This window comes from Carcharodon carcharias, chromosome 16 (assembly GCF_017639515.1).
Source record: "Carcharodon carcharias isolate sCarCar2 chromosome 16, sCarCar2.pri, whole genome shotgun sequence".
Lineage (NCBI taxonomy): Eukaryota > Metazoa > Chordata > Chondrichthyes > Lamniformes > Lamnidae > Carcharodon > Carcharodon carcharias.
This window is the reverse complement of record NC_054482.1, coordinates 6,442,043-6,459,232: the sequence shown is the minus strand read 5'-3', so window position 1 is coordinate 6,459,232 and position 17,190 is coordinate 6,442,043. Positions and strand designations below refer to the sequence as shown.

The 17,190-nt window shown below is 43.4% G+C and overlaps 1 protein-coding gene across 11 annotated transcripts in view; it reads right to left on the bottom strand.

Annotated features, from left to right (window-relative positions):
- The window catches only part of ptprc (protein tyrosine phosphatase receptor type C), a 167,253-nt gene that overhangs the window by 50,626 nt on the left and 99,437 nt on the right, over positions 1–17,190 (bottom strand). For all 11 annotated transcript variants that reach the window (XM_041208255.1, XM_041208256.1, XM_041208257.1 and 8 more), the window contains 5 exons: positions 15,252–15,389; positions 12,505–12,615; positions 6,727–6,888; positions 1,190–1,398; positions 1,040–1,097 (listed from right to left, as the gene is read on the bottom strand). In XM_041208255.1, the coding sequence (XP_041064189.1) occupies positions 1,040–1,097; positions 1,190–1,398; positions 6,727–6,888; positions 12,505–12,615; positions 15,252–15,389 (678 nt within the window). The remainder of the gene's footprint in view (positions 1–1,039; positions 1,098–1,189; positions 1,399–6,726; positions 6,889–12,504; positions 12,616–15,251; positions 15,390–17,190) is intronic.

The window sequence follows — 17,190 nt, the reverse complement described above, 5'->3', positions numbered from 1 at the left end:
CATTATCAATTGTCAGGAAAAACCCATCTAGTTCACTAATTCCCCTTTAGGGAAGGAAATCTGCTGTCCTTATCTGGGCAGGCTTACAGCAATGTAGTTAACTCTTAAATGCCCTCTGAAATGGCCTAGCAAGCCACTCAGTTTTCAAGGACAATTAGGGTTAAGATGGGCAATAAATACTGGCCCAGCCAGCAACACCCACCTTCTATGAATGATTTAAAAAAAAAGCTATTTGGCCTCTTAGGTCTGTGCCACTCCTCAGTTCATTCCACTTATTTAAGAACCCTTTCTCCTTCAAGTAATGAGCCGATTCCCCTTGGAAAACTTATTATTGAATCTGTTTCCACCACTCTGCAAGACATTGCATTCTACTCATTGCATAAAAAAGATTCTCCTCGTGTCACCTCTGGTTCTTTTGCCAATCATCTTGAAGCTGTGCCCTCTGGTTATCAACTCTTTAGTTATTCTGTCTAAACCCTTCCTGATTTTAAGTACCTCCATCAAATCTCCTCTCAGCCTTCTCTGCTCTAAGGAGAACTTGAGCTTCCCTTCACAATTTCGAATGTAACGTGTATGTCTGTTATATGTTTAGGAGGATAGTATCAAAGAAATTGACAAATTTCATAGCGTTTCGGGCTGTTCACTGTGTCAATCAGGGGCGGCTCATAGTCGCTGCTGACTGTTAGGCTCATAGATGGCTGAAAGCCAACTAGTCTCAACCACTTGGTTGGTGAAGGAAGGAAAGCAGGATTTAAAACAGCGTGCCTGAAGACGGGAGTTCAGAACACATCAGATACTCAAATTCAGTAATATGATAACACTGAGCCAAATAGGTCAGCAATACTTGTTGATGAGTAACCAGCCCCATTAATCAATGAAACCTGGAAGGCATAACGTGTTAGAGGGAACTGGAACTCGTTGCACTTGGTTACAGAGAATCATATGAGTCTAATACAGTAACTCATTTGTGGGTAAGCAGCAGGATGCTTACAAGCACTTGCTGTTGGCGAAATGTGATTTTAACAGGCACTTCACTTACATTTAGTTTGGATGGTCTTGGAACTCTCTGATGAATAAAATTCATTAAAGGCCCTTAGCTGTAATAGGACAAACAACAGTTACATTGGTAAAAGTATGACGTCTGCATCATATTATTTGAAAAGCCTGAAACACAACAAATTCACGTTACCTCTATTTTGTACTCAGTCAGATAGTCTAAGTTTTTAAAGTTAAAGACACAATCTTGAGACTGAACTGTTGTATTAAATTTTCCATTAGCACTGGCTGTATATGTGACATTTTTTCCGTGGAACTGGTCTTCTCTTAATTTCTCACATTCGAGTTTGATCTCATTATTTGATAGGAAGGTTAGTCTGGTTATTTTCGGTTTCTCTGGATCTGTGAGAAAAATGGAAATATTTTATTGAAACATGCCATCATATTAAATTAAACAATAACATAAACACATTTGTGTTTAAATTTCAAGGAGAAAAGAGGTTCCACATTTACAATACAGAGCTGAAGCACAATTGCACTTCAAGTTTTCTGTCACAGTGATTTTAGTGCTCAGCAGATATGGTTGTGGCGTTGTTATAGTTATGAAATGATACAACTGATGAAAGATTGTGGTTTGGTCTTTAAACTACTCATGTCTCTGTTAAATAATGGGCCCAAATTTTGGAGACACAGTGGGAAGAAAACTGTAAGTAGCAGAGCGTAGTATTTCCTTTTGTCTGAATCAAGTTATGATGAAAGTTCATTGGCCTGACAAGTTGGCTGGAATTTTACCAATCGGGTGGATGACCCAATGTTGAGGAATATTCGAGTCAGCTGCAAGCATGGGTAGGCTGTGGGTCTGCTTTGGCGATTTAATAAGGAAAAACCCATGAAGGGCTGGCAGGGAGGGAAGCTGGATAATTAAGGGTGCTGGGTCCTGGTGTCAACAGCTCACCGTGAGGCACCATTTTTAAAGAGAGGGATACAGTTGACATTTCAAGTCTGGATGACCCTTCATCAGAACTAAGACATATAGAAATGAGATTAAATATAAGTTGGAAGAAGTGAGTGGGACAGGAGAGCTCGATAGGGAGCCAGTGATAGGTGGAGGCCATGAAGAGATTGCCAAAGATGTCATAGAAAAAAGGACAAAGGAGTGTTGATGGTGGTGATATTATCTAAAGGATGTGCTAATGGGGACATTAAGGGTAGCAAACAGGACAAGCGATGGCCCTAGTGGGGATGGGGTGGGGGGAAGGGGTCAAAATGGGCTAAAAGGTAGAGAAGAAGCAATGGATCGAAATAAATTTAATAATAGGAGGGAAAAGAAAAAATATAGTTGTAAAAAAATATATATAATAAAAAAAACTATAAATTATTGGAAAAAGGGGGATCAGAAAGGGGGTGGGGATGGAGGAAAAAGCTCATGATCTGAAATTGTTGAACTCAATGTTAAGTCCGGAAGGCTGTAAAGTGCCTAATCGGAAGATGAGGTGCTGTTCCTCCAGTTTGCTTGAGCTTCATTGGAACATTGCAGCAGGCCAAGGACGGACATGTGGGCATGAGAGCAGGGTAGGGTGTTGAAATGGCAAGTGACAGGGAGGTCTGGTGATACTCAGCTTCATGCACATGGCAAACCTTGGGTGTCATCAGCAAAATGACAGATGTTTCAGTAGCAGCGTCAAATATGTGAACGTCTATCGGAGTTTCTAGAGGCAGAGCAGACCCATTACCAAATGACGGAAGGAGTCCATTCATGCCACAAGTGGCTCCATATCCCTAGCATGTGAGCACATGACATCCTCCAACGAGACAGTAGCGACCCTCATGGAGAGACACATGGAGGGGTATTTAATTAGGTGGGATGGTGATGTAACTGAACCCTCCATCTTCCCACCTCTGCCAGAATTAAGTTCCGGCTGTGGGGGTGGAAGTCACCCATTACCGACCTTCCTGCCACCTATTAACACCCTTAGGTGGGCAATTAGTAACCACATAAGGGCCTCATCCTGCTGTCGCTGGTATTAACCCAGTGGCGGGTGGGCCTGTTGCTCTGCAGCCTACATGGCAACTAAAACTGTGCAGCTTTTCACCTCTGGTACAGGGTGGGGAGTGGAGTATCCCTCCCTTAAAGGCACTCAGTGCCCGATCAAGGGACTCCACATCAGGAAAGGGGTTCCCCACATCCACCCCCCCTAGCCCCCTCTCTGCTGAGAGCCAGCCCCTGCCCTTGCAGCTGACCCCACTGCACTCCTCTCGCCACAACTCCCTCCCCTTGCCTGCCGTCACAATTCCGTACCTGTGGCCTGGGTCGCTCTGCGATCCTGCCATTCTGGTGCCTGTCTTTCTCGCAGCAGCCACGGCCTCCCCTCTAGCACTATTGAGCACAAGAGCTTCCGGTCTCCGATTGGCCAGCAGCTCTCAGTATGAAAGACCACCAGCCTCACATCCCCCACAGAGTCTTTACTCCAGTGGTTAGTGGTTGTAGGGGGGAAGGCGGGGTGGTGGGGGGGGGGGGGGTGGGGGGGTGCCATTGCCTTCGGCTCCACCTGATTGGCTTGTGGTTCAACAGGCCTTCCTGAAGAGAGGCAGTGTGGGTCTCTCACTGGCTCTCTAGCCAGCAGACAAGACCCCTGATGCCTCAACAAGATTCTGCCCTAAGAATCAACAAAAGTGAACATCAAGCTGTCTGACTGTTGTTAAAAACAGCTGTTTCACTTATATGCTTCAGGTAAAAATACTTCACAGACAGTAGTGCTTCTAGACAATGGGACATCATAACTGTTTTAAAATTTCATCATGGAATGTGAGCATCACTGGCTAGACCAGGATTTATTGCCCATCCCTATACGTAAGAGTCAACCACATGGCTGTGGGTCTGGAGTCACATGTAGGCCAGACCAGGTAAGGACAGCAGATTTCCTTCCCTAAACGACATTAGTGAACCAGATGGGTTTTTACAACAATGGTTTCTTGGTCATCATTAGACTTATAATTCCAGACTTTTTTTAATGAGTTCAAATTCCACCATCTGCCATGGTGGGATTCGAACCCAGAGCTTTACCCAGGGTCTCCGGATTACCAGTCCAGCGAGAACACCATGGCACAACCACTGGAGTCCCTCCTTGGACTCGAACTCAAGTTCTGTCGAAGGGTCATGAGGACTCGAAACGTCAACTCTTTTCTTCTCCGCCGATGCTGCCAGACCTGCTGAGTTTTTCCAGGTAATTCTGTTTTTGTTCTGGCACAACCACTGATGGCCATGAAATGCCTGTATCCTGAGAATGGGCAAAATCTTCCAATCTGGAGTAGTAGTTTGATGGCACGAACAGATGTGAGTGCCACGTCCACTCACGGGCAGATCAGCCTGTGGTCAGCTAATTAAATGTGGATGTAGGAGGAGCGTGGCGAATCTTGCGGCAGGGCAGGCATGAAATTGACGCTCGTCGTTCCCTTGTGGGGTCGAAGGCCCGAGCACCACATTTATTCACTCAAGCCAGGAGCTTTGATGGATGTCGGTCATGTTTGGTTCTGCAGATGCGTGTACCATCTCTTCACCTGTCCCCACCACACCCCACCCCTTGCTTATTTTCATCTACTGAATCCCCCCTCTTACCTGCCCCACGTTTGGATTACCCCACCTTTTACCAGCTCCCCCCCGCCCACCTCCACCCGTCCCCCCCCCACCCACCCCCGCCACCCCCACCCAGAATGTCAAACTGCAGATAAAGAGCAGCTCTGCAGTTTAGCAATACCTTGGTGCAGGTGCTCCTCCAGGCCATCTGTGAAAGGTGGGGGATTCCTTTATCTCAGGGATGGCAACAAAAGGCCCTCCAATCTGACCAAGACAGTGTGCATGGAGGTTGGCAGCCTAGGTCAGCGTCCATGGGGCCCACAGTAGAACCTAGATTCAGTGCAGGAAGAGGATGAATGACCTGCTGGGCATGTGCTGCTAGGTTAAGCAGCAATTATTATTCACTGCAACCCCTGGCATTCATTAGGACACCAGTACTAGACAAGAGGGAGATAAGGAATCTTGATCACCCTCCTGGTTCCCCTTTTCTTCAAGGAGGCAGGGAGATGCCACCTCTCACCAACAAGGAGGAAGAATGCAAGCAAGGCATCCCAGGACACTGCAAGGGTATGCTCTCAATCCACCTCCTCTCTGCCAGTGACCTCATTGTCTCCAGCAGGTCAGACTGAGGAGGGTGCACCTGTCCCTGTGAAAGAGACCTTGAGCAGGCCGGAGACCCCTTGGCCTTGGACCACAAGAGGGCAGCTGCCAAGGTCATCTCAGGCAACAAGGCAATAACAGTCAGCAGCAAACTGCCTCCACATCAGCTGTGGATGTCGGGGTTACACCTAGGTCTTGTAACAGCAAAAGAAAAACTCATGAACGGGCCTAAGGACTTCACTTTGTGCAGGGTGCAGACGACCCTAATAATACAGGATGCTTTTTCTGGCGAGTATTGCGACCAGAGCAGTCCAAGCAGCAGAACCTCATCTCTAACTGTCCAATAGTCTGCTCTATTTGTTGCCCTTGTTGAGGCATGGACGGCGTTGTACCTCACCCTCAGCGGCACTAGTGTCATCAGCCTGGTCATCTGCGGATATCCCTTCAACAAGGAGCCAACCCTGCGGTCAATGAGGTGGAGCATACACCTTTGGCACCTGAGAGTTGTTCAGGATGTAAGCTTTGCGAAAGCTCTCTGGGCAGCACACACACCGAAGGATGAGTTTTCTGTTATCACAGGCCAGTTGCCCCAGTCAGAGAGTGAAATCCCTTTTTGATAATGAATGCAGTGGATTGATCGCAGGGAACTCTCAGTGCCACATTTGTGCAGTCATTTGATCCCTTGCACTTGTGGGAATCCTGCAATTGTACAGCTCTGGCTTCCTGGCTTTGCGGTGGGGGGGTGGTCTGTACTGAAATTTAGAAATTCATTTCCTCTTCTGAAGAGAGCATCTGTCACCTCCTGGACGCATGTGTGCATGGCAGACTGGGATATTCTGCACACGTCCTCCGTGAAGCCCAGGAAAAAGCCACTGGTGAAGTAGTTCAATGCTGCTGTCACTTTAAACATACTACCATTGGATTGCCTCCGGGTCGGATGCAGGTCCTCATGGAGCAGCTGGGATAAAGTGAGTTACCACATCCCGTGACATCCTAAGCTGCCTCCAGCATTGCCTCTCAGACATTTGAAGGTAGCTGCGCAGCCTTTGGCATACATGACTGCATGCCAATGTTCACTGTTGCACTAGCCCCTTGTTGCCAGTGTCATGTGCTGCTTGACCCTCCCTAAAGAGGAAAAAGCAGCAGCTATTCTTGCCACCTCCAGCAAGTACACTACCTAACATACTGCATGCCACTTATATGCAGTAATGTATTTGAATGCATGTATTTCTCGCTCGTGGACAGCTTAACTTAATTCTGGATTTCCTTCTAATGAGCATGCCATGCAAATACCCACAAAAGGGCTACCCTGCCACTTGCTGTCAGGAAGCTCAACCCACCTTCAAATTTCCCTGAACTCAATAGCTTAGTTTCATCCCATGATCGGGAAGCTGATTTTTGGCCTCCTGCTCAATAAATTCCCCCACCTGCCTCGCTTCCCAGTCCTGCGAGCAGCACAAGATTCCACCCAATAAATAAAAAAAGTTAATGGCCTTTAAATGGAACAACAGTGTTCATAATAATAATTACAATAATGCTATTATTAGAATACTTACAATCTGCTTCAGTCATGGCTGATTCTTCAAATGAACTTATCTGTTCCTTACCACTGCAATTCACATTGGTGGCAGTAATACGTAAAGTATATTTTCTGTATGCATCTAGCTTTTCACAAATAAATGACTTCGGATCAGTCAAATACACAAGCGTGTTTTGACCTGTAAAGGAAGGATATAGGTTTTGAATTATTCTTATGAAGGCTTGAACCTGGAAAACCTTGCTCTCAAAAGCGGCTGTGTTTCTGTGGTACATCATAACTTCAGTAGGTTAGAGAGTAGCTGAAATCTAGGCCAAAAGCCTGGATGGTTGTCTGATATTGAAAGCTCTTCCAGTCCTTTACTGTGAGTGAGGTGGTGGAGATTAGATTATTATTACCAGATTACAGCTCTTTCCTTAGTTATTCAATTCATCAGGGTTTAACAGAAAGCAGGCTGGGATTGGTGTGGATAGACATAAAGCAGGCTGGCATTGGTGCAGAGAGACATGAAGTAAACTGGGATCTTGTAGTAGTAACTTCAATAATCTAATAAACAGAGCCATAGAGGTCTACAGCACAGAAAAAGGCCCTTCGGCCCATCAAGTCTGCGCTGGTCAAACAAGTGCCTAACCATTTTCCATAATCCCATTTTCCAGCACTAGGTCCATAACCTTGTATGCCATCTCATTGCAAGTGCACATCCAAATACTTCTTAAATGTTATGAGGGTTTCTGCCTCTACCACCCTTTCAGGCAGTGAGTTTCAGATTCCTAATGCCCTCGGTGAAAAAATTCTTCCTCACATCCCCTCTAAACCTCTTGCCCCTGACCTTAAATCTATGCCCCCTGGTTATTGATCCCTCCACCAAAGGGAAAAGTTCCTTCCTGTCTACCCTATCTATGTCCCTTATAACTTTATACACGTCAATCATGTCCCCCCTCAATCTCCTCTGCTCCAGGGAAAATAACCCCAGTCTATCCAATCTCTCCTCATAACTAAAACTCTCCAGCCCAGGCAACATCCTGGTAAATCTCCTCTGCACTCTCTCTAATGCAATCACATCCTTTCTATAATGTGGATTCCAGAACTGCATGCAATACCCTACCTGTGGCCTAATCAGTATTTTATACAGTTCCAGTATAACCTCCCTTGGACCTGGAAAACCTTGCTCTCAAAACCGGCTGTGTTTCCGTGGTACATCATAACTTCAGTGGCAGTAGGTCAGAGAGTAGCTGAAATCTAGGCCAAAAGCCTATTCTATGCCTCAGCTAATAAAGACAAATATCCCACATGCCTTCTTAACCAAAACAAAAATAGCTGGAAAAACTCAGCAGGTCTGGCAGCATCTGTGGAGAGAGACACAGAATTAATGTTTCATGTCCATATGACCCTTCTTCAGTCTCTTCCCACCTACATCTGTGATTCCTCTGATGTCCTCCGTCATATCAACAATTTCCAGATCCCTGGCCCTAACTGCCTCCTCTTCACCATGGACGTCCAATCCCTCTACACCTCCATCCCCCATCAGGATGGTCTGAGGGCCCTTAGCTTCTTCCTCGAACAGAGGCCCGAACAATCCCCATCCACCACTACTCTCCTCCGTCTGGCTGAACTTGTTTTCACACTGAACAATTTCTCCTTAAACTTGTCTCACTTCCTCCAAATAAATGGTGTGGCTATGGGTACCCGCATGAGCCCCAGTTATGCCTGTCTCTTTATGGGGAACATTCCTTGTTCCAGCCCTGGTCAGGCCCCCTCCCACAACTCTTTGTTTGGGTATATCAATGGCTGTTTCGGTGCTGCTTCTTGCTCTCGTCTGGACCTGGAAACAAATGATCAATTTTGCTTCAAATTTCCACCCCTCTATCACCTTTACATGGCCCATCTCCAACATTTCCTTTCCATTCCTTGACCTCTCTGTCTCCATTTCTGGTGATAGACTGTCCACCAACATTCATTACAAGCCTACCGACTCCCACAGCTACCTCGACTACAGCTCCTCACACCCCGCTTCCTGTAAGGACTCCATCCCATTCTCTCAGTTCCTTCGCCCCGGTCACATCTGTTCTGATGATGCTACTTTGCAAAACGGCACTTCTGCCATGTCTTTCTTCTTCCTTAAACGAGGTTTCCCCCACACTATGGGACAAGGCCCTCAGCCATGCCCGACCCATCTCCCGTGCCTCTGCCCCCACATCTTCCCCTCTCTCCCAGAACATTGATAGGATCCTCCTTGTCCTCACTTATCACCCCACCAGCCTCCACATTCAAAGGATCATCCTCTGCCATTTCCGCCAACTCCAGCATGATGACACCACCAAACACATCTTCCCCTCAGTCCCCCGTCAGCATTCCGTAGGGATCGTTCCCTCCGGGTCACCCTGGTCCACTCCTCCAACACCCCCAACACCTCATCCCCTCCCCACGGCACCTTCCCATGCAATCACAGAAGGTGCAACAATTGCCCCTTTACCTCCTCCCTCCTCACTGTCCAAGGGCCCCAAATACTCCTCTCAGGCGAAGCAGTGCTTCAGTTGCACCTCCTTCAGTTTGGTCTACTGCATTCGCTGCTCCCAATGCAGTCTGCTCTACATCAGGGAGACCAAACGCAGACTGGGGGACCACTTTGCAGAACACCTCCGGTCTGTCCGCAAGCATGACCCAGACCTCCCTGTCGCTTTCCCTGCCATTTCAACACACCACCCTGCTCTCATGCCCACATGGCTGTCCTTGGCCTGCTGCAATGTTCCAGTGAAACCCAAGCAAGCTGGAGGAACAGCACCTCATCTTCCGATTAGGCACTTTACAGCCTTCTGGAATTTACATAATTAACAGCTCTGAAGAAGGGTCATACGGACTCGAAACATCAACTCTGTTTCTCTCTCCACAGATGCTGCCAGACCTGCTGAGTTTTGCCAGCATTTTCTGTTTTTGTTTCAGATTTCCAGCACCCACAGTATTTTGCTTTTATCAAGGACAAAATCTATTTGATTTAAATTATTGCATTGCATTGCTGGGTGCAATAGGCCACTAACTAATGGGAAAGGTATAGAGGAAAAAATTGCAAGCAAATGACAGAGGTGCAAGAGTTATAGTAATTATAATTGGAAACTTTCATTATCCTAATATAGATTAGGAAGATAATAGTTTAAAGGGCAGAGGTTGGCAAGAGTTTCTTGATTGCGTTCAGGAGAATTTTATACATTAGTATGTTTCCAGTCCAATGGATAAGGAGGCATTGCTGGTTCTGGTTCTGGGAAAGGAAATGGGTCAAGCGGATCAAGTGTCAGTAGGGAAACATTTAGGAGACCGTAATCACCTTGGTGCCTCAATGTCATACTGACACGCAGCCGAGTGCTCTCCAGCTCTTGGCTAGGAGGGACTTGCAGGTGGGGTGAAGAGATGAGGGGGAACTTGAAGGTCTTTGGAGAAAGTCAAGGGGGCAGATTGCCCAATCATGGAGGTTCCTCAGGCAGACCCCTAGAACCAGGAGGTAGGCATGAAGGCACTTTCCTCCTGAATCTTTGAAGTTTAAATCCTTACCTCAAGGAAGCTGCCAGTTTCCCGAGCCTTGGGGAACCCAGGCAACAACAGTTAAATTCAAATTCAAAACCTATTCAAAATGTAAATAGCAATCAGGCTCACTGCATCCTTTTCATACTTAAAGTTCCAACCCGCCTCCTTGGATCAGGTTAGGCATCACCTACCTTCCGGCCTCAGTTAAAGATGGAAATGGATGGGTTGGAGGTGAGTTTGGGTGGGGAAACAGATTTCTGAGTGTCAGGAAGATATAATAATTTTCATGATGTTATTTGGAATTTATTGTAAGAATGATGTGTGTGTGTATGTACGCACATTTGTATGGTGGGGGCAGCTTAACTGAATTAAAGACAGCTGATCTGAAGGCCTTGATGTAAGAAGAGAAGCTAGGTATGAAATGCTAAATAGGTAAACATGGGTGAGGGTTTAGAATGTGATATGTAAAGGGAGTATTTACATTTTTCAATATACCAGAGTAGCTTTAATTCAAAAGAGGGGTATGAAATGTTACACCTAGACAGAAATAGTTAATAAACAGTGTGTTTATTTTTTCCCCAAAGATTACTGGTAAAATTAATACTATGATAGGTTTTTATTATTAGAAAGGTAAAGTCCAAAGACAGTGAAACAATGGGAATTTGCATTCAAAGAGAAAAACGTGTATAAAGGAGAGAAGGCTGTGTGTAAGGGCAGGCATTTTAAGATCTCACACAGGTGTGAAAAGCTTCAAGTTGCTGTCTACTAGGAACTGAAATTAAGGAAAACTTCACTTTGAATTTGACTGTCCAAGGTGTATGCTTTACCTAGGTCTGTTTAAATCTGTGTGTTTTATGTGGAGGTGTAATTGGGAGTCAGATTAATTAGGGGATTTAGGAGTTATTATAGTAGTAATTTGTAGACATATGTGTGTGTTTAAAATAGTTTTCTTTTATTAATAAATATTCAATTTCGTTTGGTAAAAAACTTCTGAGCTTTGGTGGCCTTTTTACTGAATTCAAAGCTCGCATCTCAAAATAAATACAAATTGTAAATAGTTGTGGCAGCTTCTTCAAGTTTCCTTCTGGGATTTGAGTAGACTGTCATTATCATCTGCCTGTCATAACTTGAGATGTTAACAATCCAGCACAGCGCCTTCCCCCTGCCACCAACCCCCCCACATTAACCCCCCACTACCTGACCCAAATCCACTCATTGTTTTAAAGTTCCAATTCAGCACTATACGTCCAGTTCTGCGTACCACACTTTAGCACGGATGTCAAGGGCTTAAAGGAAGGTTTAGAGAAATTTAGTAGAAAGTTATCAGGACTTTAGTTACATGGAGACTAGAGAAACTAGGATTGTCCTCCTTAGAGAAGTGCCATGGAATGTTACAGATGCTATATAAATGCAAATTGTTATTACAACATAGAAGCTTAACGGAAGGTTTAATAAAGATATTCAAAGTCATGAAGGATTTGGACAGAGTAAATAAGTAGAAACCATAGGCAGAGGTATTAGTAACTGTGGGGCACAGATTTCAGGTGATTCGAAAAGATCTGGAGGAGGATGAGGGAAGTTATTTTTCTTCAGGGAATTACAATGATCTGGAATGCACTGCCTGAAAGGGTGGTGTAAGGGTGTTGGAAGTAGAGTCAATAGCAAATTTCAAAAGGGAATTGCATATACTGACTCGCCACATGAAGATCTTGTATTTGCATGGGTGGATGCAAAGTAAACTCATCATAGAAAGTTAAATCAAGTTACTTCAAGTCTAAGTATTATTCTTTTGATGATGTGATAACTGCCAGTTATCTTATACTGGCACAGATAAGTAACTATTACAAGTGTAGAGTCTCAGTCCTTCAAGTTGTAATTGTTTTCTCAGAAAATGTTAAAATAAAAATATTTTGCTTTTTTCCTTTGTCTCTTTTTTTACCTCTCTTCTTATTCTAGTTTATCTTTCTCCCTCTAACTTATTGGACAATTCTATTTTATAACTCTTTGTGTTACTAATTTCATAATACCTCAATCTGATTGGTTAAAGAGATACACAGTTGCGTGTCCTGTTTACTCAGATCCCAGATGTCCTGTAGAGAGTTTCCATGTTATTTCCATATCCACTTCCAGCAATTTGGGAGATTAAACAGGGCAAGTTTAACTAACTGTTTGTTTCTCCAGTACAGCAAATTCTGAGGCAATAAGGTCTTCACATGTTGCACTTGTATTGCAAGGTACCAATGCTGTTGCTTGTAATAGCCATAGTAAAAATGTTTCTTACCACAAACTATAGTAATATTTTGTACTGGTTTTAGCGTGGTGTTATTCACTTCCCACCACCCTTCAATGCTCCTGTTTCCGGCTGTTAGATTCATTTTTGGTATGTACGGACCTATAAAATTTAAACAATGCAGTGTCAGTAATCCCATAATTACTTTTGTCTATTTTTCTAAGAAGGGTTTGAATTTCTTGGTGTCTGAATCAACTCACGTCCAGCTGTAACACAAATAAGCATATTACTTAATATTCTTGTATGAGTTAATTAAGATGTTAGAGAGAAAATCCCTCAGTGGCTGTTCAGTGAGTTTGTAAAAGGCACAACATTCATATGGTCGAGATAGTCCAAATAGTGAAGAGGAGGGTGCAGGAAAGGACACAATCACTGGAACGGAGCAATCGGCAGTGATTAGTGCTGAAGAATATCACAAAATGTTACTTGTCAACCTGCTATAAATTTATTTCAAGCTCTCAGATAACTTTAAAGCTCTTTCTCTACTTACCTTGCATGCTCATACTAGAACAGTGTTTAAACTAAAGGACATGGCACATTGATTAGGGCTTTGCACACCAAATCACTGAAGTACAATCTACATCAATCTTCTTCAGGTTGGCCATAAGTTCATATTCCATTATAGTGGGGGAATAGTACCAAACTCAGTCCCAAGAATCAGACATTCCCAGCAGTCAGCACAACGGTTACTAATCACATTGAGATTTAAAGCAGCATGAGGATAGATTCTAGAAAACACACAGCAACAATAACTTACTTTGATATGTGTCTTGAATGTAAAGCAATGTCCCAAAGGGTTTCAGCATTGATGTAAAGAAAGAGGTGCTGAAGTTGGTTAAAGAGAAAGATTTTAAGATTTTGTAAGGTGGAGAAAAAGTGGCAAGGCAGAGAAATTGAAGGTCTATAGAGCTGGACAGAAGCAGCTGAGGTCTCTGCCTTAATAGGGTGGGAGGCTGCACAAGGGGACTGGAGCATTCAGGAAACAGTGCAGGCTAGCAGAAATTGAAGAAATAGCGTGGGACAAGGCCATGTAGGACTTATAGATGAGGACAGGGATTTTAAATTTAACACATTGGAGGACAGGGAATCAGTATAGGTCAGGGGGTGATGCAAAGCAGGACTTCATGTGAGACAGGATGTGGCAGCGCTTTGGATAAATTAGAATTTATGGAGCATGAAGGAAAGCTGGCCAACAAGGAGAGCATTGAAGTAGCTCTTGATGTAGACTGCACTTTATTTCAACTTTATCTCGACTTCTAATGGAGCAGATAAGATAAACAGATGGAAGGATAGGCACATAATGCAGCTGAGTTAGTGCAGAGTGGAGTGCTGGTGGAAGTGTTATCAACTAGTTTGTTGTTCAGATATTGACAGGACTGTTATTGTATTAAAGGGTTCAGACACTTGGCTGAGTGTCTAATTCTAGCTGCAAAGCTGTTTCATCAAGAATACCTTTCATTGTCAGCATTCCATTTTCACACTAGAAGCATGTGGGCGGGCCTCCACTATTTATATTCTGGCCCCTCTGGACGGTAAATCTGTACCTCATTCAGTAGACTCTTCTTGAAGACGCAGAGTTGTAATGTTACTTCCTTACCTCATCGAGTCCCACCCCACCCAGCTTTTCACCATCCCCTCTGGATCTGTGCAATTATCCTCATGGATGCAGAGGCCTAGTTCTATACTCATGACACTTATGAATGTCACAACAAGGTCAGGAGCCAAGGCTGAAATGTGTAACCTTGGCATGCTGGAAAACCACCTTTCTGACTGCCTTCCTCTTCAAACAACACAGGAACAGCAGGTTGTCTTAAATTAAATGAATGATGTCTACTGCCTCAGAATTGAATATTTGTTTGCATTATCTTGTGTTGATGGTCACAGTTCACCTGCACATTTATGAGCGTATACCCTTTGCAGTTCATGAATGCCAAAGCATGTTGTGAAGTGATTTTGGTGGCTCAATTGATGCCATGAATAATGAACTATTTTTCAGGAACTCTGTTGCCTAGGAAAAAAAATATCAGTATCCGCTCATTATTCTGCCAGCTTTCCATGGCAAAATAGTCAAATGAGTTTGTTCCAGGAAGCAATGTCCCAGTGACCTACTTGACGCATTGCTGTACTGTAGATTGATTTATGTTCCTCCTTGGCTGACTGGGAGCATCAGAGGTATAAGAAGTTCAGTTGGCACTGCCAGTGCTGCCCTAATGATTGATGTTATTTGTGGGTCACATACTAGGGTAGAACATGGATCAGTACTTTCCAGTGAAGCATAGGCAGTAAAGGAAGTTAACGACTGTCATTCTGAGGCTAGCACCTAGGTCTGTACAAACGGATGTTAGCCTTAGTGCAAAAGAAACTGCCTGGTGTCGATCCTTACACCTTCCTCTGGCTCCTTTAACAGAATGGCCTCCCTCTGCACCATAACTTTTCTGTGGCTCTAACTCAGACAGGAAATGTGGAATTCATAGCCTAAAATTTGATTGTTAACAACAGAAATGGAATAGTCAAAAGGAAAGCAGCAGTCAAAAATCCAGCAATCTTTCGGTCAGGGTAAGAGGTTTTTGTTACACCAACTAGACAGCCACTGAGAGATCTTCTCCAATTCCATGACCCTTTCACACTAGTTCCGTGTGCCACATATCCCAGCAGGAAAAGCTACCCCTCATATCACAGCAATTTTCAGAGTTACTAAGAGTTTTGACTGACACGAAATTGAAATCTTGAAGGCTTACTTTCATAATCTGCTAATACTTGTTTGGTTCCTTCCCAGCTCCATGCTGTAGAATCTTGTTGAATTTTGACAGAGCAGTTGTAATTTTCACAGTAAGTTATATTATGAAATATTACACTTTGACTGTCATTTTCTTTATCTGAAAGTCAAAAAAACATATAAGAAAAACATAATTGATATTCTTCTGACTTCTCTGAGCTGGCATGTTGTTCATACATTGAGTCTAAGCGCAGAGACAGGCCATTTGACCCAACTGGGTCAGCATTTATGCTTCATTCAGCCTCCCTCCTCTTCAGCTATTTCTATCAGCTTATCCTCATATTCTTAGATTGCTTTCTCTCATGTGCTTATCTAGCTTCCTTGTAAATACATCTACGTTATTTATCTTTTTGTGGTAGTACATTTCACATTCACAGCACTCTTTGGATAAAGACGTTTCTTCTGATTTCCCGACTGGATTTATTAGCGACTATCTTATGTTTATAACGTCCAGTTTTGGACTCCCCACAAGTGGAAATATTTTCTGTGTCTAGTCTATCAAACACCTGTGTTATCTTAAAGACCCCTATGAGATGACACTCATAGCCTTCTCTTTTCCAGAGTAAAGGCACCTAGTATGTTCAATCTTCATAATATTTGTGAATCTTTTTTGCACTTTTTCCAATACCTTCATATTCTTTTTTTGATATGGAGACTAGAACTGTATACAGTACACCAAGTATGGTCGAGGATTCAATACAGGTTTAACATAACTTCTCAGCTTTTCAATTTTATCATTCTAGAAATGAACCCTAGTGCTTTGTTTACTTTTTCTAATGGCCTTACTAAATTGTAGTTTATTAGTGCTATTATTATGGTAAGAAAAGGGTAAATGGACTGGCTACGAGCTCAGGCCAATGCATCTTATGTGGAAACAGGATCAATGTAGTACAGTGATACATGCTGAATTGAAGGGAACAATTTACAGTGAATGGAATAATTTGAATTAAAATATAACAGCTGATCATAGCAAAATTATCGGAATCAGACAGGTAATGGGATGGGAAGGAGTATTTATATGGCTAAGACAATGGAAGACAACTTGGGAATACGTTAACTAACAGCTGATCATGCACCCAACTAACCAATCTGTATCCAGAAGAGAACTGTGCGTGGGCTTTTCGAAAAACTTTATTCTGTATGTAAATCCCTGTAAAAGGCTTACACAAGAGCACTCAAGAAGGAAGACAGAAGATACATCTCAATGGGCAGAGATTCATTGAAGCAAGCAGAAAGATCTCAGTCAAAGATCACTCCTTAGTGACCTACAATCATTCTAGATTGACCATCTGAGGGGTAACCATATCATTTAATTGAAACTATTCTGTTTAAAATTCTCGGTTAAGGTGTTGAACTTCTTGTGGGATTGTGTCAGCAAAAATTCTCAGTCTCTGAATTTAGGAAAAAGGTAAAATCATCTACAATTGTCATTTGTGAATGTGTACCCTTAGATCCCTTTGAAGATTTACTCCATATCCAAACAGTATGCAGCCCCCTTATTCTTCCTACCAAAATACACCACCTCACATATATATTGCAATTTATTGGCCAATTCTATCCTCTGCTGCAGTTTATTAATGCGCTCCTGTATTTTGTCACTTTTTTGTGCTAACTATGACTTCCAATTTTGTGTCAAATACAAATTTGAAATTGTATTTCAAATTTGAGTCCAAATCATCGTTGTCAATTGTGAATAACAGCAGCCCCAAGCTGATCCCCGTAGCACAACACTTCACACCTTTGCCAGTTTGAGTAGCCAACCTTTACTCTGTTTTCTGTTTTGTAGCCAACTTGCTATCTGTTACTTGTCCTGAGTCTACATGCTCTGACCTTAGCCATGAGTCTATGATACAATAACTTATCAAAGGCCTTTTTTTCATTCATTCATGGGATATGGGCAT